Source organism: Arvicola amphibius, chromosome 6 (genome assembly GCF_903992535.2).
Source record: "Arvicola amphibius chromosome 6, mArvAmp1.2, whole genome shotgun sequence".
Taxonomy (NCBI): domain Eukaryota; kingdom Metazoa; phylum Chordata; class Mammalia; order Rodentia; family Cricetidae; genus Arvicola; species Arvicola amphibius.
In genome coordinates this window covers 16,507,168-16,535,137 of record NC_052052.2, presented here as the reverse complement: position 1 = coordinate 16,535,137, position 27,970 = coordinate 16,507,168, and the positions used below count along the sequence as shown (strand labels likewise).

The following is a 27,970-nucleotide window of genomic DNA, read 5'->3' as shown; positions in this document are numbered from 1 at the left end:
CTGGCTGCTAGAGCCAAGAGGGCGCTGCAGTCAACAGATGTCGCGGCCCCTTTAAGCTCCTGTTGTAATCGTTGTTTCTTAAACTGAGAAACAGCGCCTTTCCGGGGGCGGGTGGGTGGGTGGAGCCTGAATGTGTTGTAGCAGCCAATCGAAGCGCGGCATTTTCCGCGGGAGATCCGAATTTGGCGGCACGTAGTTTGGCGCTAAAAAAAAAAAAAAAAGAAAGAAAGAAAAAAAAAAGAAAGGAAGAAAAAGAAAGAAAAAAGAAAAAGGAGACCGACCAAGGGCCGGGAACTAGAGGGCAAGCGGAGAGCTCAGCGGGGCGTGCAGGACACCCCTCGCGGGTCAGAGCACACGCGTGTCCGCGGAGTCCGTGGGATTCCCGGGACGCTTTCCCGCACTGGTGCGATCCTGGGTGCCCAGACATTCGGGACTCAGGCCGGGTCAGTCCCTGGCAGTGGCACCCGCGCCACGCGATCTCCGAGTGGTGATCTCCGAGTTCGGCTGCGCTGGGCGGCGGGCCAGGAGGGGAGGGTCCGGCCTTGCCCCGCGGGCGTCCATTGGCGGCTGCTCCCGGCGTCCGCGGCGCAGCCGGCTGCAAAGCCCGCAGGTGCCCCGCGCGCGCGCCAGACCCGGGTGGGTAGGGGGCGCCGCACTCGCCATGCTGCGCGCGCCGCGGACCCTGGCTCCGGCCACAGCCGCGCAACCCACAAAGAGCTTGCCCGCGTTGAACCCCACCGAGCTGTGGCCTCCAGGTCTCAGCAGCCCCCAGCTCTGTCCGGCCACCACCACCACCTACTACACTTCGCTTTGCACGCAGACGGTGCCTTCCACCGCGGCGCTGGGCACCTGCCTCGACGCCACTCCCCACGGACCCGAGGGCCAGATTGTGCGATGTGTGCCCGGAGGCCGGCTGCCGGTAATGCTGGGGACCCCCCGGTGCTTCCCATATGTGTGTCTGGGTGGGGAAAAGGAAGGAGGGCGCCTGGGGCTCACTTTGAGTACAGCTGGTTGAGGTGGGGAAGTGGGACTGGCAGTGTTTTCCTACTGCGAGAAATAATCTCACCTGCTGTTGTGGAGTGTGATGAGCACTGGACTGTAGCCTGGAGACCCAGCCCAGTGTCCACGGAGCCAGTGTGACCTTGAGAGAGCCCACAAGGCATAGACATTGCTAAAACTCATTCATTTCTTCGTTGTTTATACCAGAAACCAGCACCTGCTATGTCAGGCCAGGGGCTTGGCCTGTGTGATTTCCTGGTTTGACAGGAGAGTAAGTCTCATAGGTCTCTGAGCCGGCCTGGTATGGACAAAGTGATATAGCCAGCTCCTTCTCAAGTGTTGTTCTCAGGTCCTCCCCATGGCCTCGTCATCCTCCGAAATAGCCAGTAGCAGATGCAAATGTAGTCAGCCTGTCGGAGTTCCTGTTCAGTTGGACTGTGTCCTCCTCAGACCTGCGGATCTGTTGTCAAGGAGGCCCTGTGTGGTGGCTTTGGGCAGTAGCACAGGGCGCCTGCAATCGGAGTAGGAGCAACCTTAGAGTGGAGGTGGAGTGGGAGAAGGCCTGGGGGGGTTGGAGAGCTTCGTTTCAGCTGCTGGTCCTCACTGTATATTTGGATAAGTCAGGGCCTCTGTCTCCTCTTTCCAAAGTTTTAAGCTTACATCCCTGTGGGGGAGGGTGCTCTTTGTACCACATTGTGTGTGGAGGTCAGAGGACTGCTTTCAGAGTCGTTTTTTTTTTTTTACTTCTGAGTGGGTCCTGGGGTTCAAACTCAAGCCGTGGAGCTTGGTGGCAAGCTCCTCTACCCACTGAGCCACCTTGCCAGCCCATGTTTCCTCTTCTAGAAAATGCACCTTCCCTGGCTTGTCTCCTCTGTCACCTCCAGCTCAGGTTTTGGAAGCAGGTGCCAGGGAGGGCAGATGATATTTGTAGTGTGTGGTAAGTCTAGGGACGGGGATAAGAACACCCCATGTCCCCCGGGGCATTCTGGATGACCTGTGCATCTGTCTGTCCTACCTTCCCAGGACGAACTCGGGGCTCAGTAATCTCGGGAGCTACGTGGGTCAACTCTCTGGCTACAGGCAGAGCCACACTAGAGAGCCTTTGGAGCCAAGCTGTGTTTTTCCTTCCCAGATCCCTTTCCTGTGAGTTCAGGAAGTGTCTGGTCTGTGCTGTCATCCCTGTTTGACAGGTCAAGATGATGAGGGTAACTCTCTTTGCCTTGTCTGATGTTCAGCATTTTCTGGCCTAATGCATTAATCTGTATAGCTTGTAAAGCAGATTGAACAAGAAGCTTTGTGCTATTGAGGTGGAAAACTGAGGGTCAGAGGTCACACAGGGAGATGGGTCTGGTGATCTGACCCACGAGTTAGCTCTCTCTACGCAGTCTTGGAGCTAGGTGGCTCCAGGAAAGGGGACTCCGTGGCAGGCTGGTCTCTCCTTTGACCACCTGCTTTTGGATGTAGAGTGTCAGTAACAGCTGGGGTTTTGAGCTGCTTTGGACCTTCCCCACCAACTGTGCATCTGTCTTGTTCTACCCTCCCAGGGCGGGCTCAGGGATCTTAGCCAGAGCCGCTCCTGCATGCCAGGTACTGCTTGGCACTCTTCACCAGTTATCCTGGTTAAGATGCTCGGGATGAGGCACTCTGCAGGCGAGAAAACCGAGCAGAGGTGAAGTCACTTGCCCACGTTACAAGCCAAGGAGTGGGGAGTCCTTGCATCAGACTCGGTAAAGGCTTGCCAGGCCCAGAGCCCCCATCTCTGGTCCATCTCCAGATGCTGGGGCCCCAGTGCCCCGTGGGCAGGCCTAACCCCCTGCTTACTCATTTTACAAGGGTGTGACCTGGAGCTGCTCCAAACCCAACCTTGGGTGTGGCCTTCTGCTTTGTGGCTGCAAAGTGTGGGGTGAGCAAGATTTGTTGGGGAGCTGACCTTTAAAGGGATGGTAACCAAGTTGAGTTGTAGAAGTAAGGCCAGGACCCAGGTCTCCTTGCTTCTAGGCCACTGTTCTGCTGTTCTCTAGAAAAGGCTGAGGGCCACCCCTTTGTGTGTGGGGGGGTCTCACCTCTGGCATTTTCTGCCAGTCCTGCAAACTGGCTTCTGTGAGGACAGTGGGGGCTCTCTGGTGTTTTTCTTTGCCTCTTATTTTGCCTATTCTGTCCACATTACTGTCCTGGAACTCACTCTGTAGACTAGGCTGGCCTCGAACTCAGTGATCTGCCAGCTTCTGCCTCCTAAATGCTGGGATTAAAGGCGTGCACCACCATGGCTGACTGTTGTTGTTGTTATTGTTGGGATAGGGTCTCACTATTGCCAGGCTAGTCCTGAATGCCTAGGCTCAAATGATCCAGCTAGGCTGAGCAAACATACACTCCCATAGTCCTAAGCACTGGGGAAACTGAGGCAGAAAGATTGTTGAAAGTTCCAGATCCAGCTGGTCGTGGTGGCTTATTTAGGTCCTTGATTCCAGGACTCCACAGGCAGACGCAAGTGATCTCTGTGAGTTTGAGATCAGCCTAGTCTAGGACAGCCAGGGCCGCACAGTAATACCCTGTTTCAAGATAAACAAGCTCCTGCCTCAGCCTCTCCAATGGCTTAGACTGTGTGTGTGGTGTGTGTGTGTGTGTGTGTGTGTGTGTACACTATACTGACACCAGACCAGAATATGACAAATAGGCTCAGGGACAGGGTGGCAAGTCCCAGGCTGTCCTGCTGTCATGGAACTTTGGAGCCAACAGCTAAGTGATCCCTAAATTTGTTCTCACCCCAGTGCCTGACTAGGTTGGAAAGGAGACCCAGGTCCCTGCTGTGTGATCTTGAACAAGTCTCTTCCCTCTCTGATCCAATTACTCTCTTGGTTGCCACACCGGCTCCTCTGTTCCTCTAGGGCTGCCTAGAGGTGTGTGTGTTCTATCCTCGAGGGCTTGGCAGGTTGACTTAAAAGGGGCTGCTTCAGAGGGTCCAGATTAGACCCACACTGGCCTCTGGGTGTGGTCACAGACCTTTGCTCTCCTTAGCCCCTGCTGTCTCGTCTGGGTTCACCCTTGAACTTCACCCATGGTGATACCCGTGCCTGAGTGGCGGGAGGCCCCACACGGGCCTGGACAGGGTGTACTTACTGACTCTCAGCTGGAGCAGACTGACCCAATTCTATAGGTGGGCCAAGGCCACCTGACTTCTCAGCTCACCTAGCTAAGGAGGGAGAAGCCTAGCTTTGACCCCGTCTGACCCCAAGGCCTGCCCTCAGCCTCTCCTGGTGCTTGTCCTCGGCCACCTGGCTCTGCAGACTCAACCCAGTCACGTGATAGTACCCAAAGGTGTTTAGGCTGGTGTCCTTAATGGGGACACTTTGTTACTTAGGTCCCCTGGAAGTGCAATGAGTGTAGGACGTAGTGAGAGAAGAGTCAGTGTGACGTCACGGAAGCAGATGACAGCTAGACCTTAGCCCACATTCTAGCCATTCCTGAGGAATGTGTGTGCACGGCTCTTGTAGCCTGGCCATGACTTTGGGGTTGATCTGGAACAGATCCGGGTTCAAGCCCTGGCTCTGCTTTTGTCTCTGCAATTTAACCTCTCTGTATCCATTTGTCCGCCAAGACAGACTGCCAGAGCTGATCCGCTTCAGGACTGAGAGTGTGATCAGCTGGTCAGGGTTCTCTGCTGCCCCCTGTCTTGCAGGAGGCAAGTGACCTTCTGATGGGGGGTTGGGAGGATGGGGTGAGCCGGAACTTGGCTTACCCAAGCCCCTTGTCACACCGCCCTTGTATGGTGGTAGGGGGTCGGGGTGAACCGTTTTGATCAAGACAAAGTCCGTGGAACCCACCTGGCCTTATTACAAACGGCCGTGCAATGGGCGCTAACGGTGCTGGGGGCTCACGTAGAGCCAGGCTCTGGAGCTCCGTTTGGATTGTGCAGAGGTCTCAGCGGGTGACTGACGGGGCCTGATAACGAGAAGAGGGCTACTCAGGAGACACCAGCAGGGGAACAAGCAGGGAAATGTTTGGATTCTGTCCGAGAAGAGAAGCGGCATTCGGGCTCCTGGGAGCAGTGAGCAGGATTCTTTCACCAGTCCAGGGAGACTTCCTGGAGGGGGCAGGAGTGTGGGGGGGTGCCAACACCTGTCAGGCCAGCTGTGCTCAGCAGCAGTTAGAAGGCTCAGCCCTTTGGAGCGTGACCTCACTGCTAAGTGTTAAAACAGACCTCTCAAGTGGGTGGGGGTGTCTGGGGGGGGGGGACAGGCAAGGAAGGAAACAGGCTCAATGGCCCCAGAGGGTGTGTCCAGGAAGATGTTGAGATCGTGTTTGGGGAATAGACTGTGTGTTTCCTGAGCCCCTACTGGGTATCTCATCCTGGGAACTCCACAGAAGTTACTTCCAAGCCCCTGCCATAGTTCTCCTGGCCACCGTATTCTGCCCATTTTATGGAGCAGGAAACTGAGGCTCTTAGCTATGGTGGCACATGACCTTAGGTTACACTGTGAGCCTTCAAAGGTGCTGGAGATTCCAGCTGGCTCTTTGCCCAGTGCCCCAGTGCCCTAGTGCCTCTGCCCCACCCCTGCCCAGCCCTAACCATCAGGGAGGCCCTTTCCGGGCAATGCAGCTAGAATGTGACCCTGTGGTGGTGGTGGTGGTGGGTGGTGTCTGGGTAGAAAGGAGCAGATGGGTTGTGGTTTGGTTTCCCCAGCAGGTGTTTCCCAAGCTTGGCGGGAACGGGGAGGGGCAGCAGGGCCTCAGCTGCTTGTCCTTAAGACACCGGGGAAGGACTCATTGTGTCTCGGCAAAGAGAGTGACAAGCCGTCCATTCAGGAGGCCCTGGACCCTCAAACTGGAGCCCAAATGGCGAGGGGGAGTGTTTGCACTGTTTCCCAATGTGGGCACCTCCCTGGGGTGTGGCACTGAGCCAGGAAGTCCCCTGGGCCTGGGCGGATGCTGGTCCCACCCTGATAAGGGCCAGCTGTGGGGTTGTGATGGGCACCAGGTCTGTCTGGGCCAGCTGCTTCTGAAAAGGGGCAGATCTTCAGCCTGATGTGGTTTAGGTCCCGCCCACTTCTTCCTTCAAGTGTGTGCATTGTGTGTGTGGTGTATGTGTGTGTGTGTGTGTTTCATTGGGTAGATGCCTCCAGGGGCTGATCTACAGAGATGGGAATTTAATTGCCCCTCAGAAAATATGACACTCGCTTCACTGGGCACTGACATTTCCTCCCCAGATTCAGTCAGCCACACTGTACCCAGGGCTGATGGCAAACACACGGGAAGTGGCTGCCGGTGGGCTCCTTGCCCTGGCTGCAGTTAAGGGAAAAGGCTAAGGAAGACCCAATTCTCTAACTCTTCCTCTTCCCCTGTCTCCTGTCTGTCAAAGGCCAAGAGGAAGCTGGACCTGGAGGGCATTGGGAGGCCTGCAGTCCCTGAATTCCGGACTCCCAAGGGGAAGTGCATCCGAGTGGATGGTTTGCCAAGCCCCAAAAGTAAGAGTTTTTGGTGGGCACCTACATCAGGGTGGCACGGGACCAGCTCTACCTAAGACACCAGCCCAGGGGTCTGTTTCAGACTGCTTCCTTTCCCAAGGTTTCTGGTGTATTCTCACACTTGATTCTTTCCAGTGGGTAGGTAGATGAGGTAGCTCGGAAGAGCTCAGGACTTGGCCAGGGTCACACAGCTAGTCCGTGGAAACCAAGCTAAAGCCTCACACTGTTTCTTATCCGTCAGGCACCTGCTCCCCAGAGCTCGGGGGTGGGGTAGTCAGCGGCTCACCAAGGTCTGTCTCCCACACGCAGACAGCCCTGATTGATTAAAGAGAGCTGAAGCTTGGAATAATCTCACCTGTGCCACACCCAACGATCTTGGGGCTGTCTGGCTAGAGCCTTCCCTAAAGCTAAGCTGGAAAGAAGTCCTGCAGCTGAGATTTCCAGTCAGTATCCTGGTTAAACTGGCAATTAAAACCAGTGCGTCCAGGAGATGTATGAAATTCCCCAGAGATCCAGTGAGGCCATGAAGGTCAGGAATTGGGGGTCCAGGTAAGGGTCCCCATGTGCCTTGACTGGTTCACCCTTTTCTGTGAACCCCTGTTAGCTCATGTAGACACAGCTAGATCAGGATGAGGAGAAAGTTTATCTTCAACTGGCTGATTAGAGAGGTTACCTAGACCCAAGACTGGTGGATTCCAAAGCCCACTCAGTAGAACTACAAAGCATAAGACACGGATCGACTATTAATATCTGCCATGGACGCAAGACTGGACTAATCAACATGTATGCCAAATGCTTGGCCTCTGCGTGTTAAGGGATTCTCAAGTCCCCTTCTAGAAGGATTTGTGACTAAAACTTAGTTCCCATGATTAGTTTGGCCACCAATTTCTATGTGACTTAAAAGTCATTTGATTGCAAAAGTTCCTTTGTGGTTTAATTCGCAGCAGCTGAGATGTGGTATTGCAACATCACAGCCTCATTGAGAAAGGGACCTTTTCCACGAACCTGGTCCATTTGATGTTTGATGTTAGATGATTCCCCTCGGATAATTATTGGGCTACATGGAAAGGCAAGGCAAATGTGGATCTATAAAAAATGTTCTCAAATCCAGGCTTGCCCTTCCGTCCCGACCATAATTCCGAATTCCTGGTATAATTGGCAGGAGAGGATGGTTTTGGAGAAAGGCTGGAGCCAAACTGCCCGCGTTTGAATCCTAGTTTGCTGAGTAAAACGAACAAATTACGTAGTAAAAATCTGTGCTTCTGTACAAGCTTGCAGGGAAATCGCTTAAGGTAAATGCTCAGAACAGTGACCCTCCCAAACAGTACAAAGTTGTTGGAGTGTTGCTGTCTGTCTGCTCTGAGCTCTGGTGGAAAGGTGAACCCAGAGTCGCGACACTTGGCTTCCGGTCTCTGCAGCACCCCCTGGCGGTGAGACTTGGAGCAAGTCTCTTTCCTCCGAGGTTACAGGGTCCTGGTCTGGGCGACAGTGCAGAACCCCCTGCCTGCGTGCTCTGCACGCTGGACAGTTCTTCGTGAAGGCTAGTAGAAAGTGTTGCTTAATGGAGCTGAACTCCTGGAGAGAACCCAGGCTGGCTCCCCCGGAGCAGTGTGTGAGTGAGACATCTTCTTCCTCAGCCCCCAAGTCTCCTGGGGAGAAGACACGCTATGACACCTCGCTGGGGCTGCTCACCAAGAAATTCATTTACCTCCTGAGCGAGTCCGAGGATGGGGTCCTGGACCTAAACTGGGCAGCCGAAGTGCTGGAAGTGCAGAAGCGGCGTATCTATGACATCACCAACGTGTTGGAGGGCATCCAACTCATCCGCAAGAAGTCCAAAAACAACATCCAGTGGGTGTGAGTGCCTGGGCCAGGCCGTGGCACCATCCAATGGGTGCATGTGTTGGGGGCGGGGCCTGGAGCAGTAGCCAATAGGTGTGAGTTTTGGAGTGCCCGCCCCAGCAACAGGCAATCCGCCCAAGTACAGGGTGGTGGTGGTAGGTGGCCCAAGCCAACCAATGGGTCTATAAGGAGGGGCGTGGCCAGTGTGTTTGAGTAGGGTAGGACAGGTGTTAAATGCTGGAATAATATACTAGAAAGAGCAAAAGGACCGGGCAGAGTGGAGGTCTAGGAGTTGTAAAGGCCTGAGAAGACTCCAGCTCCTGTGTCCCGGGTCCCTAGGGTCTCCCCTCTTTAGAAAGCCCCTTGGGAGCTGCACAGGTGTGGATCAGACTCCTCTCCACAACTACAAGGTCTGAAAGAACCCTGGCGTGAACCCTAAAGGAAACCCAGGAGCGGAGCCAGGGCTAAAGTCAATAGTTCCCTTCCATCTGGTGGAGGCTGGGGCCTACAGGTAGACCGTGGGGCTCGGGCTTCTTATCGCTAACCTACCTCCAAACTTCAAAGGCTAGTCCACGACAGTTCCCAGGGAGCTAGGCATCACCACCGATTTGCACGACATGCACGGGGCACCACTGGAGACTTACTCTGGCTTGGGGTCTCCCTAGCTCCCTCATGCAGTTGTGCAGGGCAGCCCTGACGGTAGGGACCGCGAATATGGACTCACACCGACAATGGGGGCGGCTCTGTTCCCAGAGGCAGGGGAATATTTGAAGACCCCACCCGACCTGCGAAGCAGCAGCAGCTGGGGCAGGAGCTGAAGGAGCTGATGAACGCGGAGCAGGCCTTGGACCAGCTCATTCAGAGTTGCACGCAGAGCTTCAAGCACCTGACCGAAGATAATGCCAACAAGAAATATCCTTCCTGTGGGGACATGGGTGAAGGGGAGGGGACAGGGCAGCTGGCTGTTGACTTCTACAGTCAGTTGCTTTCTTACCTCCTTATAGGGGCTAGCTCCCTCTGGGGGACTGTCATGTCTGTGTCTCCCTCAAGTAGGGAAAATTGGGTATATATATATATATATATATATATATATATATATATATATATATATATATATATATATATATATATATGAGTGTTCTATCTGCATGAATAACTTTATGCCAGAAGTGGGCATCAGATCCCACTACAGATGGTTGTGAGCCACCATGTGGTTGCTGGGAATTGAACTCGGGATCTCTGGAAGAACCGCCAATGCTCTTAACCATCTCTCCAGCCCATTTTGTTTTTTCTTTTGTGAGATGTTACCACAGAGATTTCGGTGCCATGCCTGGTACTCACTGTACTGTGTTGATAAAGGCTAGCTAGAATGGGTGTTTGGATCCAGTCTAGATTTCCCTTATAATTTTCTGTTTAGTTTTTGCACTCTTTCTTTTTTAAATTGCATGCATTTGTGGGGGGGGGAGCACATGTGTGGAGGTCAGGACAGTTAGCTAGTGGGAGTCGATTCTTTCTTCCTACCAGGGAGGCCCCAGAGATCAAATTGCCATGCTTGAGGGCAAGCATCTTTACTCTGAGGCATCTCACCAGCCCATAGATTTTGTTTTGTATTGGGTTAAAAATTGTTAACCACTGTGCCCAATTTATGTGGTCCTGGGGTTCAAACCCAGCACTTCATGTGTGCTAAGCAAGCAGTTAACCAACTGAACTGCACCCCAGCCCTAGATTTTCTTTTTTGTTTTTGTTTTTTTGTTTTTGTCGAGATAGGGTTTCTCTGTAACTTTGGATTCTGGAACTCGCTCTGTAGACCAGGCTGACCTCAAACTCACAAAGACCCACTTGTCTCCTCCGCCTCTGCCTCTGCCTCCCAGTTGCTGGGATTACAGGCTTGCACCACCACTGCCTGGCCAGTGTTGTCTTTCCAAGCTTGGATTACCGGGCTTCCTGTGCTGTTTTCCTACATGTTTCCTCTTTTCCTTTTCCTTTATGCTGACACATTTCTGTTGCGTCTGTACCGTATTGTCAGCATCTGCTCGTCTGTTGACAGGCATCTAGGCTGATCCAGTTTCCTGTGGTTGCAGTCTGCCACACTAGACGCCTGTTTTCTCTCCTTCGGGATGGAAGGTCGCTTGTGCTTGTCAAAGAACAGGTTATGGTCACTTGCAGTCTTTCTGAACTGTATGTCGTGTGAGGTGACATTCAGAGGCTTAGGAGAGAAGATAAAAGCTCCCTGGCAGGCTGGGGGATTGTGCGTTTTGACAAGGTGTTTGCTTTTCTTAACTTTCCTGCCCCTACACTGGCCTATGTGACCTACCAGGACATTCGTGCTGTGGGCAACTTCAAGGAGCAGACGGTGATCGCAGTCAAGGCCCCTCCACAGACAAGGCTGGAAGTACCCGACAGGGCAGAGGTGACAAGAGAAACATTGGGTGGAGGGCAGGGTAGGAAGGCCCTGGGGAGCTCTGTAGAGTCTGCCTGGCACTGCCAGCCCCAGCTGCACTGGTCCATTCTGGCTCTGGGGACTTCCCTGGTTTGGCAGAGATTTTTTTTTCCTTTGCATTCCCTCTTCAGGGGTTACTGTGTACGCACACTATGTCCCCATAGAAGCCAGATTAGGGCTCCCAAGAACCCTTACCTTACCTGCTGACCGTGCTCTCACAGGCTCAAGGTGAAAGATGAAACGGTTTTTCGTCAGTGCTGAGGGTGGAACTCAGTGCCTTGCATGTGCTAGCACATTCTCCACAACTGAGCTCTACCTGTACCCTTGGCTTTTTGAGACAGGGCCTCTCTGTGGGTCAGGTTGGCGTTAAACTCTCTCAGCCTAGCCCCAAATTCATGCTCTTCCTGCCTCTGCCTCCTAAATGCTAGTATTAGAGACAGACATCACCATTCCTGACATAAGATCAAATTAAAAAAGAAAACAAAAGTTTTGTTTTCTGGTTAAAGATTTATTTATTTATTTTTATGTATATGAGTGTTCTGCTTGCATGCATGTCTGCACGGCGGACAGAAGAGGGCATTGGATCCCATCGTAGATGGTTGTGAGCCACGATGTGGTGCTGGGAATCGAACTCTAGAAGAGCAGCCGGTGCTCTTAACCACTGAGCTGTGTCTCCAACTCCAAACCAAAACCTTAATACTCCCTGTAAAGCTTTTGATGCTCTGAGCCCGAAGGACTCCGCCTGATCCCTCTTCTGAGCCCTCTTCATCTCCTGCCCTTTGCCACGTCAGCCTGTCTGCAGTCTCTGCACTGAGTTCGGTCCTCAGTGCGGGACCTTTGCACATGCTGTCCCCTCTAGGCCAAATGCACTTCCTTATCCCTGGTGGATCTGCTAACCATCCTCAGGTTTCAGCTAAGGCTGAGTCACTTCCTTCCTCATCAACCCCAGACTAGATCCTCTCTTTTTTTTTTTTTTTAAAAGCACACTAAATCTCAGCTCTCTGGCCCATCTTTCAGAGGATTCCTTGCAAACTCACTATGCAACCAAAGATGACCTTGAAATTTGAATCCTCTTGCCTCTACTTCCAGAATACCGGGATTATAGGCATGCTGAGAACGCTAGTTTAGGTGGTGCTGGGATGGAACCAGGGCCTTACCTGCTAGGCAAGCATTCCACCAGCTGAGCTAGACAGGGCCCTGGTTAGGCTTTTATGCTTTACAGAGGAATGTGTTGTTCAGCTTATGTCAGGGTGTGGCGCATATTGAGGGATCCAGAAATGGTGATGTGTTTGAAGGAACCCATACTGCAAAGGGAATGAAAGCCCCAGCCCGCAGCCCAGGACCTAGGCAATGGGTTTATTACTTCTTGACTGAAAATCTGTGTAAAGGACAGAGGAAGCATCCTAGCAGGGACAGGTAAACCGAGTCTCGGAGACTACAAGAGTTCCTGCCAGGCGAAGTGCTGCATGGAGACCTGGGACTTTGTGTGTGTGTGTGTGTGTGTGTGTGTGTGTGTGTGTGTGTGTGTGTGTGGTCACTGTGGCCTGTGTAGGGATCCAGTGGAAAGGGATAGGGGTGAAGAAACCAAGCCCAACTTGTTAAGGCCTGTGGTGAGGAGACCAAGTGACAAGCCCGGGATTTTGGAGGTTGGAGACAAAGTTTAATTGGAGGGCTCAAATCACGGTTCCCATTTTCCCATCTGTCCAGTGCTCTCTATCCCTGCCCACCTCTCTCTGCTCTTCTCAAGAGGGCTCCCTGCCTGTGGTAGCACACGTGTCCACAGCTCAGCCATGTGACACCCTGAGGGAGCCACGTAACCCTGGACTCTCCTGGCTGCCTCGAAAGTGAGGAGGCAGGAACTGAAAGGCAGGACTATTTACCCAAGGGACAATCAAGGTGTCCTCCCTCCAAGGGGACTTGCAAGTGGTTCCATGGATCAGTGATGTTCTCCCAGCTGGGCCGGGAGGACCGTGCCAGGCTCAGGGGCTGAGCTTGCTCGCATGGGTAGCACTACCTGTACCTGTATGAACAGGCGTTCATCCTGGCTGTCCCGAGGGGGCTGAGCTTGCTCGCATGGGTAGTACTACCTGTACCTGTATGAACAGGCGTTCATCCTGGCTGTCCCGAGGGTCTGTGTTCAGCATCGTGAGACGGTTTCTCTTCCTCCTCCAGGAGAACCTGCAGATTTATCTAAAGAGTACCCAAGGGCCCATTGAAGTCTACCTGTGCCCGGAGGAGGTGCAGGAGCCTGACAGTCCTGCCAAGGAGGCCCTTCCCTCCGCCTCTTCCCTCAGCCCCATCCCTGACTTCGCCGAGCCCAGCTGCAGCACTGACCCTGGGATCACAGAGACCACAGCATCTGCAGGTAGGCCCTCTGTTCCTTGGGAGAGGAGGTGAGCAGAGCAGTGACTCTAATTCTTCCCTGTCCGCACTTGTTGGATACCCAGCATCCCCCGCAGATAAGCCCAGTGTCCCCACGTGTGATAACTGCACTTCATGCTTTGTGAAACGTATGTGCATCCCTGTCTCATTGGGAGAGCCCGGGCTTCTCTGGGGTGGCACAGCCATTCATCCCCTCTGCTGTGTGCCCTTCGACAGTTTCTGCTTCAGTTTCCTTATCGGTAGGTTCGACAAGAGTAGTTAATGCTTAACTCTCGGGTTATTAAAAGGATTAGTGAACTCAGGTGAGCTGAGTGTTTGACCTGGCAATAGCTGTTACTGTCATTTCTACTGCCACAATTGCTATGTGGTTGGCTCACAGCCAAGCACGTGGCACTCAATAAGCCGCAGTAAGTCGTGTCACGTATGTGTTATGAGAGCTGAACCCGGGACATCATTCTTAAGCTTCCCAGCACTTCACCCCCAAGCCGCATCCTCAGCCTCTGGGTTGTTTTGTTTTGTTTTTTAATTAAAACTTTATCATAGGGGGCTGGAGAGATGGCTCAGCAGTTAAGAGCACTGCCTGCTCTTCCAAAGGTCCTGAGTTCAATTCCCAGCAACCACATGGTGGCTCACAACCATCTGTAATGAGGTCTGGTGCCCTCTTCTGGCCTGCAGACATACACACAGACAGAATATTGTACACATAATAAATTTTTAAAAAAAGATAAAAAACTTTATCATAAAGAGTTTGTTAATAAAAAACATTACACACTGGAATTAACCAGATCCAAAGTTTATATATCTCAATATACTTTTATACTGTTTTATACTGTTAGAATAGCTAAGGCCACCGAGTGGTGGTGGCGCATACCATGCCTTTAATCCCAGCACACAGGAGGCAGAGGCAACTGGATCTCCAAGTTTGAGGCCAACCAGGGCTACTCAGAGAAACCTTGTCTCATTAAAAAACAAAAAAAACACAACAACCAAAACCAGGGGGTTGGGGCTGAGTAGCCAAGACCAAAGAGAGATGGCTCAGTGGCTAAGAGAACAAAAGGGCTAGATTCAGTTCCCAGCACCCATGTGATAGCATACAGCCGTCCATAATTGCAGTTCCAGAGGAGCCAATACCTTTCTTGGGCACACCCCAGCACCATGTGAGCACACATGTGCACGTATGCGCGCACACCCAACCACACACTCTCCCCATGTGATGTGTGTACATCCACGCAGGCAAAATATTCATATACATACCATGAATATAATTTTTTAAACAGCCATTCTGAAGCTGTGAGCTTCCCATCCGATTCCTCACTGAGCCACTGAGTGTGTTTGTGCACTTAGCTCCCACCAAAACCAGAGGACTAGAAACAGGATGGCCTTTCTAGCTCCGTTCAGTACTCGTAGACTACGCTGGCCTCAAGCTCACAAGGTCTGCCCGGCTCTGCCTCTTGAGTGTTGAGATTAACAGTGTATGCCACCGTACCTGGGGGGTTTTGTTTTGTTTCGATATGGGGTCTTATGTAGCCCAGGCTAACCTTGAACTCTCTGTAGCTATAGGTTTGCACCACTGCACTTAGTGTCTGTGCTGCTGGGCATCAAACCCAGGGATTTTGTGCACGGTCTGCAAGCACCCTACCCACTGAGCCACATCCCCAACCTAAGTTTTTGTTGCTGTTTTTACAAATTTTTTCATTTACATACTTATTTTACATATATTTATTTTGCATTTACATTATATATTTATTTACATTATTGTCATATGTGGATATGTGTATGCGTGTGCACGTGCATGCCATGACACGTGTGTGGAGGTCAGAAGACAACTTGCAGGAGTTGTTTCTCTCCTTCTGTGTAGGTCCCAGGGATGGAACTCAGATGGTCAGACTTAGTGGCAAAGGCCTTTACCTGCAAAGCCATGTTGCTGGCTCCAGGTTGTTTTAATTGTTTGAGACAAGGGCTCTAGCCCAAGCTGATCTGGAAGTTGAAGTCCTCCGTCTTCACTTCCCCAGTGATAGGATTACCACACCTGGTTAACTCTGGATTCCCAGAAGAGGTTCAGCACTTCCTCTGCTAACAGTAGCTAGGGTTTTGTTCTGTTTTGTTTTGCACCAGGACTCCATATTGGGCCCTGGCATCCCATAGCACGTCTCAGAAGGGGTCTCACCTCTCCTAGTTTAGTGATGGAAACCCAAGAGGGAGACATGACAGTTTAGCCAAGGACAGGCAGCTGGGAGCAGCACAGCACGTTTTACCCTTGGCCCACAGGGGCCCAGGGCGGTGTCTTCAGGCACAGGATCAAGCAGGAAGGGCCCCTGGCTGGAGGGCCCACACCTGGCCCAGGGGTGGGGGAGCGGGTGGGTGGTGGATGCAGCTAATAAGCCGATGGGGCCAGAAGCCACCTCTGCAGAATGGCCTTGCCTTCTGCTAGGATTCTGCCCCAGGTCACGTGAACAGGTTCTTCAGGGTCTGTAGACCGCATTCCACCTTTGGTCTTTCGAATCCGGATTTCCTTAAGCAGGACCCTGGTAGTTTTTTGTTTAATTTTTTTACGTTTATTTATTGGTGGTGGTGCGTGTGCCACCCACAGCTTGGAGGAATTGTTTTTCTCCTCCCACCATGTAGGTCCTGGGTTGAACGCGGGTCACCAAGCTTTGCTGCAAGCGCCTTGTCTCAGTGAGCCATCTTGCTAGCCCAAGAACCTTCTTGTCTAAAGAAAGGCAGAACTGGGCTTAGCCCGTGACAAGGCCTGGTGTGGCTGTTCTACAGGACATAGGTTGCTTCTGTTTCTCTGACGCAAAGGTTGACACACTCCAGCCTTGCAGGTCAAAACTGGCTTGTTTTTGATGGCTTTGAACTAATTAAATTTTGAACTAATTAACCAAGCTAATGATGGCTTTGAACTCGCGTTGTTCTTTGTCTTTAGTGGTCGTGCAGGGAACTGAGCCCAGGACTGGCACACCCTGTCACCGGCTGGTATCTTGGTTTTTACATTTTTCAAGCATTGGGGAAGGGGCTAGAGAGAGGGCTCAGCTGTGAGGAGCATTTGCTGTTCTTGCAGAGGACATGAGTTCTGTTCCCAGCGCCCACGTGGTGACTTCCTAACTACAGCTTCTGGTAATCTGATGCCCTCTTCTGACCTCTGCTGGCACTGCAAGCTCAGGGCATACTTGCGGGCAAAATGCTCAGACACATAAAGTAAATAAATCTAAAAAAATTTTTTTTAAGACAAGTTGGGTAGAGGGCTACTGTGTCACAGAGGCCACATGTTTCCCATAAAACCCTAAAACACTGCCCGGCCCTTTACAGAAGTTTATTCGTCTCGGGCTCATTTTACAGGATTAAGTTAATGCCCAGAGAGAGCCAGTGGCTGCTTTAAGGTCTCACAAGTTGATGGTAGAGCTGGGAAAAGAGCCCAGACTCCTCGCTCTTCTTTGGGGATCCCTCCTGTATATGTTACCCAGGGACCAGAGCGTCTCTGTGTGCCAGTCATCTGTCCCTTTGGGCACCTCCCCAGTCCCTATCTTTGATCCCAGACCTGTGCCCCACCCTGTCGTCCCTCCTGTTACTCTGCCCTCTTCGCTCAGCTGTCAACATGTACGCGGCTGTCCAGAGTTAGTACTGCCTGCATGTCAGCGTGTACACGGCTCTCCAAAGTTAGTACTGCCTGCATGTCAGCGTGTACATGGCTCCCCAGAGTTAGTACTGCCTGCATGTTCGTTGTCCTCTGGGGAGACAGTGGTCAAGACTTCCCGTCATCTCTCTAGGGTGAGCCCTGAAGCCAGAGGCTGGGGTGGAGCTCAGGGGTAGCGTTCTGTCAAAAAAAAAAAAAAGAAGAGGAGGAGGAGAAGGAGGTTGGATGGCTCAGAGAGTAAAAGCACTGACTACTGTTCTTCCAGAAGTTCTGAGTTCAATTCCCAGCAACCACATAGTGGCTCACAACCATCTGTAATGAGATCTGGTGCCCTCTTCTGGTGTGCAGTCATACATGCAGACAGAACACTGTATACATAATAAATATATTTAAAAAAAGAAGAAGGAGGAGGAAGAACATTCTCTCATAAATGTTCCAGGCCCCATTCCCAGGGAATGACACTATCAGACTATGGTTTTTATAAGCAATTGATATAGACCGAGCACCCCACTTGGAGCTATTCAGAGTGGATGGAGCAAAAGGTGTTACAAAGGATGGCCCCGGTCTGGCCATGTCCAGCATCAGGAAGGATAGCAAGGTTCATCCTACCCCATGGTTTCCACAGGCCTTCCCTCAGTTTCCACTCCCCGAAATTCTGAGTCGCTTCTACTTTAGTCTCCTGGGAAAGCTGGGGCACTGAGTCCACAGCTGGTAAGAAGCAGGGCTGGGGTTTGCGGCCCCACTCTTCTTCCTACAGTCAGGCCCCTGGCTGTCAACTCAGCAGCGTGTTAAAATTGTGGGGTGCTGGGGGTCGAACCTGGGGCCTGTGTGCACTAGGCAAATACTCTGTTGCTGAGTTATATCACCAGCCCCAAGCTTTAGTGATGGTGGTAGTTGCAGTTGATGTGTATGTGTGTTTTGCATGCACGTGCATGTGTGGCTATGCATACATGTGCAGAGGCCAGAGCAGGACATCACCTTCTGAGTTGTAGCCATGAGACTGAGTCGCTGGGTCTGAAGCTTGCTATTATTTGGCTAGACTGGCTGGTCTGTGAGCTCTCAGGATCCACCTGTCTCTGTCTTTAATAGATTGATGTGGCTGGAGAGATGGCTCAGTAGTTAAGAGGACCCGGGTTCTATTCCCAGCACCCACACGGCAGCTCACAGCTGCCTGTAACTCCAGTTTCAGGGGACTCGGAACTTCCCATTTCAAAACATTGATGGACATTTGGGGGGAAAAAAAGATTTATTTTATTTTTCATTACTTATTCATGTGTGGGCATGTGCATGCATACGAATACAGGTGCCCACAGAGGCCAGAGGAGGGCATCAGATCTGGATCTGGAGCTACCCATTGTGAGCCACCAGGTGTCGATGCTGGGAACCAAACTCTGGCCTCTGCAAGAAGAACAGCAGCCACCTCTTCAGCCTGGGAAGATGCTTTTTTTTTTTTTTAAGATTTATTTATGTATGTATACAGTGCCTGCATGTATGCCTACATGCCAGAAGACAGCACTAGATCTCATTATAGATGGTTGTGAGCCACCATGTGGTAGCTGTGAATTGAACTGAGGAGCCCAGAAAGAGCAGCCAGTGCTCTGAACCTCTGAGCCATCTCTTCAGCCCAGAAGGATGCTTTTTAAAGATAGGAATTGTGGGGTGTTTTGTGTTGTGCTAATGGAGGAGGGTCAGGAAAACTGGAAATGCCGGAATGAGCAAACGGCTTCGGGAGCAGACCACTGCACTCGGCGGGGGGGAGGGGGGGGTTGGAACATGAGATTTCTGTGACTGGTGTCTGAAGAGGTAGGGTATCACCACGCCATCATGTGGAAGAGATGGAGGAGGGGCCGGCCAGCCAGAGAGCTCAGGGCCACCATGACTCTTGTCCTTTTGTCTCCAAAACCAGTGCTGACGCCCCAGGCGGTCCCGCCACCACCAGCGCCATCCCTTGTCCCCTTGGAAACCACTGACAACATGCTGGAGCTGTCACAACCACTGCTGCAACAGACCGAGGACCAGTTCCTGTCCCCAATCCTGACTGCCAACTCCCCTCTGATCAGCTTCTCCCCGCCCTTGGACCAGGACGAATACCTGTGGGGCATGGATGAGGGCGAGGGCATTAGCGACCTCTTTGACTCCTATGACCTTGGGGACCTGTTGATCAATTGAAGAGTCCTGCCTCTGTCTCTACCTCCTCACAGACAGATGGACAGGCTCTCTGCCCAGATGGGGGATGCTGGACACTAGGTGTCAACCCCTGCACGCGAGTGGCCCCCTCCCAGCCTTCTAGTGTAGTGGGGTGACGTGGGGGACATGAGTGAGGAAGTGTGTTGGGGGCTGGGCCCTGATCCTCCTCTTCTGACCTCTGACCCCTTCATGAAGGACAATAGGTGCAGGTGACCATGTTCAGGGAAAGGGTCTGCCGCCTTCTCCTGAGGGGCAGTTGGACCTGGCTTTTTCAAGAAGCACTTAATGCTTTTGTATTTATTTCAGGTTTGTTTGTTTGTCCGCCCTGAGTTTTGGCAGGGAGATTTGTTCTAGTTTCTCCTCTGACAGGCCCTCCTATGTCTACTGTCTAAGGGAACCCCTGGGCTTCCAGGGGCCAGGGCCAACTCCTTGGTCCTTCTTCCACAGTGGTACCTGGGTCTTGAGGAGACTATCCAGTTTGCTTGAATATTAATTGCACTTAGGCCTTGTAATTCTAAAAAGTGCAAGGCCCAGCCAAGGCGTCAGCTTAGGGTTCTCCATCTCTTCCATCCCAGAGAAGGTTCCAGTAGCTGTCTTGGGGGAGGTAGCATTGAGGTCCCTACAGGAGCAGGTAGCCAAGAAGGTTAGCTTGTCTCTCCTGAGCCTCAGAAAGCAAATACAGGCCTTCAGGAACTAGGCCAGAAGAGCCCCTGGGAAAAGCAGGAAGCACACGTCTTGGCTGCTGGAGGTTACCCTTCTTAGAGCCTCTGCCTCATCCTAGTCAGAGACTGGGAGGTGGAGGCAGAGACAAGTGTGAGGAGAAACACCCCGGGGGCTGCTCATGCTCCCTTGGGAGGACTATTTTGTTTCTTGGTCACGGTTGTTGAAGGGAGAGATTCCTTAAGGACCAGCCTTCCCAAGCCCTCACTCCACATCCAAGGTCTGAAGTGATGGGAACTTGGGGGCAGGGTTGCACCTTCCCGTAATAGAATGCCGAGGGGGTGACGGGTGGGGTGGTCTTTACTGCAGACTAGATCTCAGCAGCTCATGAGGAGATGGCGTGGGGATCTGGGAGAGCCTTGGACCTATTTCCCTGTGGGCTGACCATCTAGGGTCCCTGTGGTCCAGATGGGGACAGGAGTCTGCTGTCTCCGTTGCCCTTCCTGGGATGGAGAGTGCTCTGGGCTGAACCAAGGCCCATGTGTTCTGGAGAGGTACACCCAGGAGAAGCAGGGTCTTACCCTCTTTCAGGGAGCTCGGGTATCTCAGGGGCTCAGCAGGGCAGCACTTTTTTTTTTTTGTAAGTTTGTAGCATTAAATTGATTTAAAAGATGAAGTTGACTCTGCCAGGCAGCTTCTAGCTGGCTGACTGGCATTTGAAGTTTAGATGCTGGGCTAATGTGAACTGATGCCCATTTGGGGATAATTTTTGTCTTATCCTTTGCTCAACTTTTTGGGCCCCCAAGTTAGTCCCCTCAAGGAGTGGTCGGTGTCTCACAGCTGCCCCACTTGGAATTTGTATACTTTTACATCGCGTGTCTAGCCTTTCGACCTTGCGATGTGACCTTGTCTATAAAGTTCACACTCAAGAACCGCACAGTTAAGTTACCAAAAAAAGAAACCTCGTGATGTTTTGAGGACGTTTACAAAGTCTTGTGTTGGGTTGTGTCCATAGCTATCTGTGGCCCGTGCTGCAGGTTGGACATACCTGCTACCAAACACAGGGGCTTCATCGGACACCAGGGAAGTCCACTGTGCTCTAGACCTGCAGGTGACCCTCAAGTGGTGAGGGTGCTACCTGGGCTCTAGTTTGATGTTCCTGAGGCTGGAGGCAGCTTTGTAGTTCTCAGGTCTCTGCTATTTAGCCATATGCCAACTCCAAGAACAGAGATGCCTGAGCTCTGTGCCTTGACCTCTGGATGGAGAACTAAGGATCTGGGGATAGAAGAGGGCTGTAGTTCCTGTCTGGAGTGAGGCTAATAATACAGTTCAGAATTCAAATTCAGCTGCCTAAGGCCCAGCCAAGGGATGGACAGAGGCCTTGCCACCAGTTGCCTCTTGCTCCCCTGGCTCTCTTTTCAATCCTGCTTGGTCGAGGGGCTGGACCTCCCAGGACAAGCCCCAGGCTAGTGTGGGAAACAAGCTCAAGCCTCTTTCTTGCCAATGATACTTGAGCCCCCCCCCCAGTTCCTTAAAGTGCTTTAAAAGAATGGGGTGTACCCCATTTGAAACACCGTTTTGAGCGGTATTTCTTTTAGGCCCCACGGGAATGTTCATGCTAGGGTGGGAAAGATGCCAGTCTCTTTTGAGGTGAATGCTTTTGTTCAGGGAGGTTTCCCAGCCTCAGCAGCAAGCCCCCAAGTCATTTGGGTCCCCAGGGACACCAAGCACCTGGGGACCCCAGAGCACTTAGCAGAATTAAACTTGTAAATAGCGTTGGAAATTCACCTGTGAAGGTGTCAGGATAAGTCGGTCCCTCCTCCATGGTGACATGGCCAGCCGGTGTGTCAATGAGCCATGGGAGTTTATAAGCTTTGAGGGGGTGTGACTTGGTTTCCCCTCCGTGTGTGTTCTCAGCCTCCCTTCTGCACAGGTTAGCGTTGTAGGGAGTTTGCTTCTGCTGACCGGCATCAGCTGTTGTGTGGCTTGGCTCTGGTGTGCCTGAAGCCCTCGGGGTGGATGAGAATCAGTTTCTTGGTTTCTGTCATTGTGCCCAGAGGCCTCACCTCACCTAGGTACCCTATTCTCCCACAAGGCCCTTTAGGGACCATGGTGGCCACAAGTCTGGCCAGCCTCTGGCTGTTGGGAGAGATGAAGTCTTATGGTGTTGTTTGTGTTGAGGGTGCCTGGGGGTGGGAGTCTGGGGTCTCTGAGCTGGGACTCCATGTGGGTTACCTACCTCCTCGTTTCACCCAAAGTCCTGCCTTGACCTCCGACACGTGTTCTTCAGTTGTGATGATTGGGCATTAAACAGTGGCAGCTCTAAAGCTTCGTCTCCGTGTCCTTTCTTTTTGTCACCCTGGGGATCCCACCCAGGCCCTCGTACATGTTAAACACATATCCACCATTGAACTACCTGGGGATCCCACCCAGGCCCTTGTACATGTTAAACACATATCCACCATTGAACTGCCTGGGGATCCCACCCAGGCCCTCGTACATGTTAAACACATGTCCACCATTGAACTGCCTGGGGATCCAACCAAGGACCTCTCATACATGTTAAACACATGTCCACCATTGAACTATACCTCGAACCCATTGTGCTTCCTGATTGACACTTTTTACTGACTGGGGGGTGAGGACCATGTTTGCCCAGCTGATGTACCCAGTCGCCACGTGTCCTTTCCCTGCATTGCTGATCCCATGCTTGGAGTTAGCAGTGCCAACTTCTGCAGTGTGACCTGCCTGCCTCCCCTACTCCACATGGGGTGTGCCGCCGCCTGTTTCATACCTAGCTCTCTGAGTACCTTGAACACCCCCAAACTGCATGCCTTAAGCAGGTGTCTCAAAGGTGTACAGCCCATCAAAGAAGACACAAAAACAGTGTAGGTCAATTCTTTGAAGCATTGAGACAAATCCTAAATAGAAACTGACCAACTAAATATAGACTTGCAAAATAAGGAAAAGAAGTCACAGCCAGGTTAAGATTGAGATAGGGATGCCAAGAATTCATCGGCATGTTTACTGGAAATCTCCACACCTTTCTTGTGGAATGAACAAACGAATTGGGCTGGGGTATATAGTTCAGTGGCAGAGCCCATGCAAGAATAGTACCTTGGGTTCCACTGCCTGCACCTTCACCCATGACAAAAGAAAAAAAAAGCATGCCCACGTGGCCTGTGAGATTAGCCCCTTTGCTCTTTTGAGCAAGGGTCGTTCATTTATTGGACATTTATGGATGGAGCATCTATGCCGTGCCAGGGTGGGGTCAGAAGTCTCCTTCCTGGTCCACGCTGTGCACCTGCTTTCGCCTTTTGCTTCCTTTTTGCAGGGCAGCCACAGCTTGGTCTGTGTGTCAGCGTCAGCTGTGGGGTCCTTAGGTACCTGAAGCTCTGTTAAATCAAGGCTGGGAGGCCACAGAGGAGAGGGTGTGTCAGGGCTCAGCAGGGGGACTCTTGTGAAGTCTCTATTCAGATGTTTAGTAAATGAAATTGTAAGATACTCAGTACCAGAAAAACAAAACACCCGACTGGGTGAGGTGGTGCTTGCCTGCCTATAATCCCAGCCCTTGGAGGGTGGAGGCAGAAGGGTCACAAGTTCAAGGCCGGAAGCCAGTTTCAAACAAGAACTGGGTGAGATTGTTGCTCCTCTAGCCCAGAGGCTTTTTTTCCCCCTTCTTGCCCCCCCTCCCCCAAAACAGGGTTTTTCTGTGTAGCCTTGGCTGTCCTGGAACTCACTTTGTAGACCAGGCTGGTCTCAAACTCACAGAAATCTGCCTGCCTTTGTTTTCCAAGTGCTGGGATTAGACGTGTGTGCCACCACTGCCAGGCAATTTTTCTCCCCAGAATATGGACTCAAACCCAGGGTCTCACACGCTAATCAAACATTTGAGCACTAACCTACAGTCCCAGGCACCCCATCTTTTTTTTTCCCCACTGTTTCCAGTCTTGCTAAAAATTGCCCATGCTGGCTTTGAATTTGTAATCCTCCTGCCTCAGGTTGCAGAATAGCTGGGATCACAGATCACACCAGACTCACAGACATTTTCTGCGTACCTACTATGTGCCTGCACCTGTTAGGTGCCTCCCTTCGTGGTACTTACAGCCAATTCTAATCCAAACCACACAGTTTGTAGGTTGGCGCAGACTTTACGTGGGACGCCATCAATGATCAGAGGGGATCATCCTGGAGGCGGGTGGGGGGGGGCAACAGTAAAAGGTTTCTGAATGCATGATGACCAAAAGTGAATTTAAAACCAAATGTACAAAACTCTGAGGTGTTTCTGGCCAAGGCTGCCAGGAATGCATTGTGGGACTTCAAAGCAGCCTCGGTTCTGAACACAGCCCTCGTACTTTGTACAGCGTCTCTTTTCAGGCCGTGCATAATTATGACCTCCGTCTGAAACATCTCGCTCGGACTGGAGACTGTGAAAAGGTATTATCTTCAATAAGGAGTGCATTCCTGTGCGTAGATTTTCTGTCCTTACAGAAACATGAAGACTTAATTATGGAAAACGGACTAAGATGGACGCTCACAGCAGAGTTCAGAGGGCCCAGCTGGGTGGAAGCAGGAGGGTACCTGCTGGCTGTGTTGCACTAGGCAAGGCCACCCATCCTTTCAGAAGTACGTGGTCCCTTCATGAACAGGACCACTAGGAACTAGAGGCTGAGGCAGGAAGATGAAGAGATATAGGCCACCCTCTGAGGATGTTATCTGGAGTGGAGATCTTCGCCTGGTTGCTGGGACAGCAGTTGTTCGCCCAGGGTGAGCACTATTGCCATCTAGTGGTCACTGCGAGAGGGAGCCCCTTCTTGGAAGCTAGTTTTAGTTCTCTCTCTCTCTCTCTCTCTCTCTCTCTCTCTCTCTCTCTCTCTCTCTCTCTCTCTCCCTCTCTCTCTCCCCCCTTCTCTCCCTCTCTCTCTCCCTCTCCTCCCCCTCTCCCTCTCCCTCTCCCTCTCCCTCTCCCTCTCCCTCTCCCTCTCCCTCTCCCTCTCTCTCTCTTTGTTTTTTGTTTTTCGAGACAGGGTTTCCCTATGTAACAGTCCTAGCTGTCCTGGAACTAGCTCTTGTAGACCAGGCTGGTCTCGAACTCACAGGGATTCACCTGTCTCTGCCTCCCGAGTGCTGGAATTAAAGGCGTGCGCCACCCCTGCCCGGCTTAAGCTCATTTTTTCAAAACCCACAAAGAAGTGAGATTAATCCAGCGAGGCTCAGAAAGGTGAATTTACTTTTCTGAAGTTACACAGCTAGGAAGTAGCACCTAGGGCCAGGATCAGGGGAGTAAGCAAGCTTGATGATCCATCTCATTCTTTGCCAGGGGAGCTGAAGCTCAGACACTGACACTAGTCACAGCCAGGCTGACGGTTTCCTCACTTCCCAGCTAAAGAATTTAGGCGGGGCCCTCACCATGCTACCCCAGCATTCTACCCTTGAGCTGTATTAACCAACCTTTGGATAAATTATCTTTTTGAGGGCTCCTAAGTGATGTGTGAAGAGGACCTACATAAGGAAGGGTTTGTTGTCTGGTTTTGAGCAGAGAGAGCGTAGTATCTTTTTCTTTAGCTCTGACTGTCCTAGCCTTTAACTCCACCTGCCTCTGCCTCCCTAGTGCTGGGATTAAAAGCATGTATTCCCCCACCTGGCACAAAGTAAGGTTTTGATAAATATCATTTTCATTATTGTTTCATGCCCTCGTATACCCACCCCACCCCGATCCCTCTCACCTTCTTTTAAAAACTTATTATCATCATTATTCCTAATTTATATGTATATGCACATTATATATATGTATATGAGGTCAACAGGGTTTCAGACCACTTGGAACTGGAGTTACAGGCTGTGGTGAACTCTCTAGAATGGGTGTTAGTAATCAAACTTGGGTACCCTGCAAGAACAGTATGAACTTTTAACCACTGAGCCCGCCTCAGTTTCACCTTCTCTGAGACAGGGTCTCATGTAGCCCAGGCTTGCTTCAAGCTCTCTATAGCAGGGGGTGACCTTGTGTTTATGATCCTCCTCCAGACTCTCCAGTGCTGGGTTTATAAACATTATTCCCGTAAAAAAGCACCACATATACTATTTGTTTATTTATTTTGTTTATGTATTTTTTTGTTTTTTCAAGACAGGATTTCACTGTGTAGCCTTGGCTGTCCTGGAACTCGCTCTGTAGACCAGGCTGGCTTCAAACTCATTGAGATCTGTCAGCTTCTGCCTCCCCAGTGATGGGATTAAAAGCAGGCACAACCTCTCAACTCACGCATCTCTTTTGTGAAATTTCTTCAGTGCTGGGATGGAATTCAGGGCTCTAAGCATGCAAGGCAAGCAATCTATCCATCGAGCCTCACCCCCAGCCACTCAGTCCCTCATCCTTGTAAAAGATTAGCTGTGGAGGGCTGGAGAGAGGACTCAGCAGTTAAGAGCATTTACTGTTCTTGCAGAGCACCTGGGTTAGGTTCCCAGCAGCCACATGGTGACTCCAGTTTCAAGGGATTTATGCCTGTTTACGATTTCCATAGGCACCAGGCACACATGTGGTACACATGCATACATGCAGGCGAAACACTCATATGCATAAAATAAAACAAATCTCTTTTTAACAATACAAAAATCATAAACATCTTTCTTTTACAATTTAGTTATTTGTGTGTGTGTGCGCACATGTGTACATGTGTGCCACAGCGTGCATGATGCGTGTGGAAGTAAGGAGACAGGCTGTGGAGTCCGTTCTCACCTTCCAGATGTACAGGGTCCTAGGGATCAAACTCAGACCTTCAGGCTTTCACAGCTGTCATTGTTTGCTGGTTTTTGTTTGTTTGTTTTAGAGCTGGGCTCTCACTATGTAGCCCTGGCTGGCATCAAACTCTATGTAAACCAAACTGGCCTCTACTTCTCAAGTTTGGCAGAAAGCAAGTACCTTTCTCCCACACTGACTCTAAATCCTACATCTTGTTTTTTGTTTGTTTATTTGGTTTTTTTGTTTTTGTTTTTGTTTTTTTCAAGACAGAGTTTCTCTGTGTAGCCCTGGCTGTCCTGGAACTTACGCTGTAGACCAGGCTGGCCTTGAACTCAGAGATCCACCTGCCTTCTCCCGAGTGCTAGGATTAAAGGGGCATGCCACTACTGCCTGACTTCTAAATCCTATTCTTTTTTTTATGTGTTTTGCCTGTACATATGTCTGTGTGAGGGTGCTGGATCATCTGGAATGGGAGTCAGAGGCAATTGTGAGCTGCCATGTGGGTGCTGGGAATTGAACTCAGTTCCTCCAGAAGAGCAGCCAGTGCTCTTAACCTCCAAGCCATCTCTCCAGCCCCAGGAATCTGATTTTTGAAGTAGCTAATCCATTCATACTGTCCTCTGCAAATTTCCCATGAGTGCACAAAGGTTATTGCATCTGCTCTGTGGGGTGTGGGTGACCTTCCTTCCAGAAGGTCTTCTCTACCGAAGTCTGGCCCACTCTAGTGGGCACTCAAGGCTACTGTGCTCCGCTTTCCAGCGTGCACCATCCCAACACTAGGTGGCGCCACAGCACCTACTATCGTGCTCACGTTTGGGATCGTGCTCTTGTGTCTCTTTCTGGCCGGGAATATCTAGTTCTCTCTTAAGGGAATTTAAGAACTGAGATTTGAAGATTAGGGTCAGCTAGTAGCTTGAGCTGAGGACATACAAAGACCACGGGGCCCTGGAAAGTGACTTTTCAGTTTCTTGGACAGGAACCCCACACAACACTTGAGGCCAGGGAATTAGGGAGCAAAGAGAGGCGGGCAACTGTCTATGCCTCAGCAGGCAGGGTGTAAAGGAAAAACAAGAAAGCAAAGTGAGAGAATTGTATGGCATGGGCTTAGGAACGTATCAACACAAAGTGCATCTTGGATAAATAATTATTTCACTTTCATTATTTTTATTTCATGCCCTGGGAACATGAAAACCCCCTTCTTAGGAACTATGGCCGTGTAAATGGGTTAACATGCATACCTCTCATTAAAAGATGTTTTTAAAATTATGTGTCTGTGTGTAGTTATGTACACACGTGCGCAGGTGCCCGTGGAGGACAGGAGAGGGTGTTGGATCCCCTGGCGTTAGAGTTACAGGCTGTGGCTGTGAGCTGCCTGAAGTGGTTGGTGGGAACCCAACCCTGGTCCCCTGTCAGAGCTGCAAAGTCTTCTTAACCGCTGAGCCAGCTCCCCAGCACCGACATTTTAAAATTTGGTGCTCTGGCCGGGCGGTGGTGGCGCATGCCTTTAATCCCAGCACTCAGGAGGCAGAGGCAGGCGGATCTCTGTGAGTTCGAGACCAGCCTGGTCTACAAGAGCTAGCTCCAGGACAGGCTCTAAAGCTGCAGAGAAACCCTGTCTTGAAAAACAA

General features: G+C 51.3%; 1 protein-coding gene across 1 annotated transcript; it reads left to right on the top strand.

Moving 5' to 3' along the window:
- Window positions 1–650: 650 nt before the first annotated feature.
- E2f2 (E2F transcription factor 2) lies at window positions 651–21,933 on the top strand. Its single transcript, XM_038333560.1, has 7 exons — window positions 651–919; window positions 6,356–6,461; window positions 8,099–8,318; window positions 9,057–9,215; window positions 10,599–10,713; window positions 12,916–13,108; window positions 18,666–21,933. The coding sequence occupies exons 1-7, from the start codon at window positions 662–664 to the stop codon at window positions 18,926–18,928; spliced, it is 1,314 nt and encodes a 437-aa protein (XP_038189488.1). The 5' UTR covers window positions 651–661; the 3' UTR covers window positions 18,929–21,933.
- The last annotated feature ends 6,037 nt before the right edge of the window (window positions 21,934–27,970 follow it).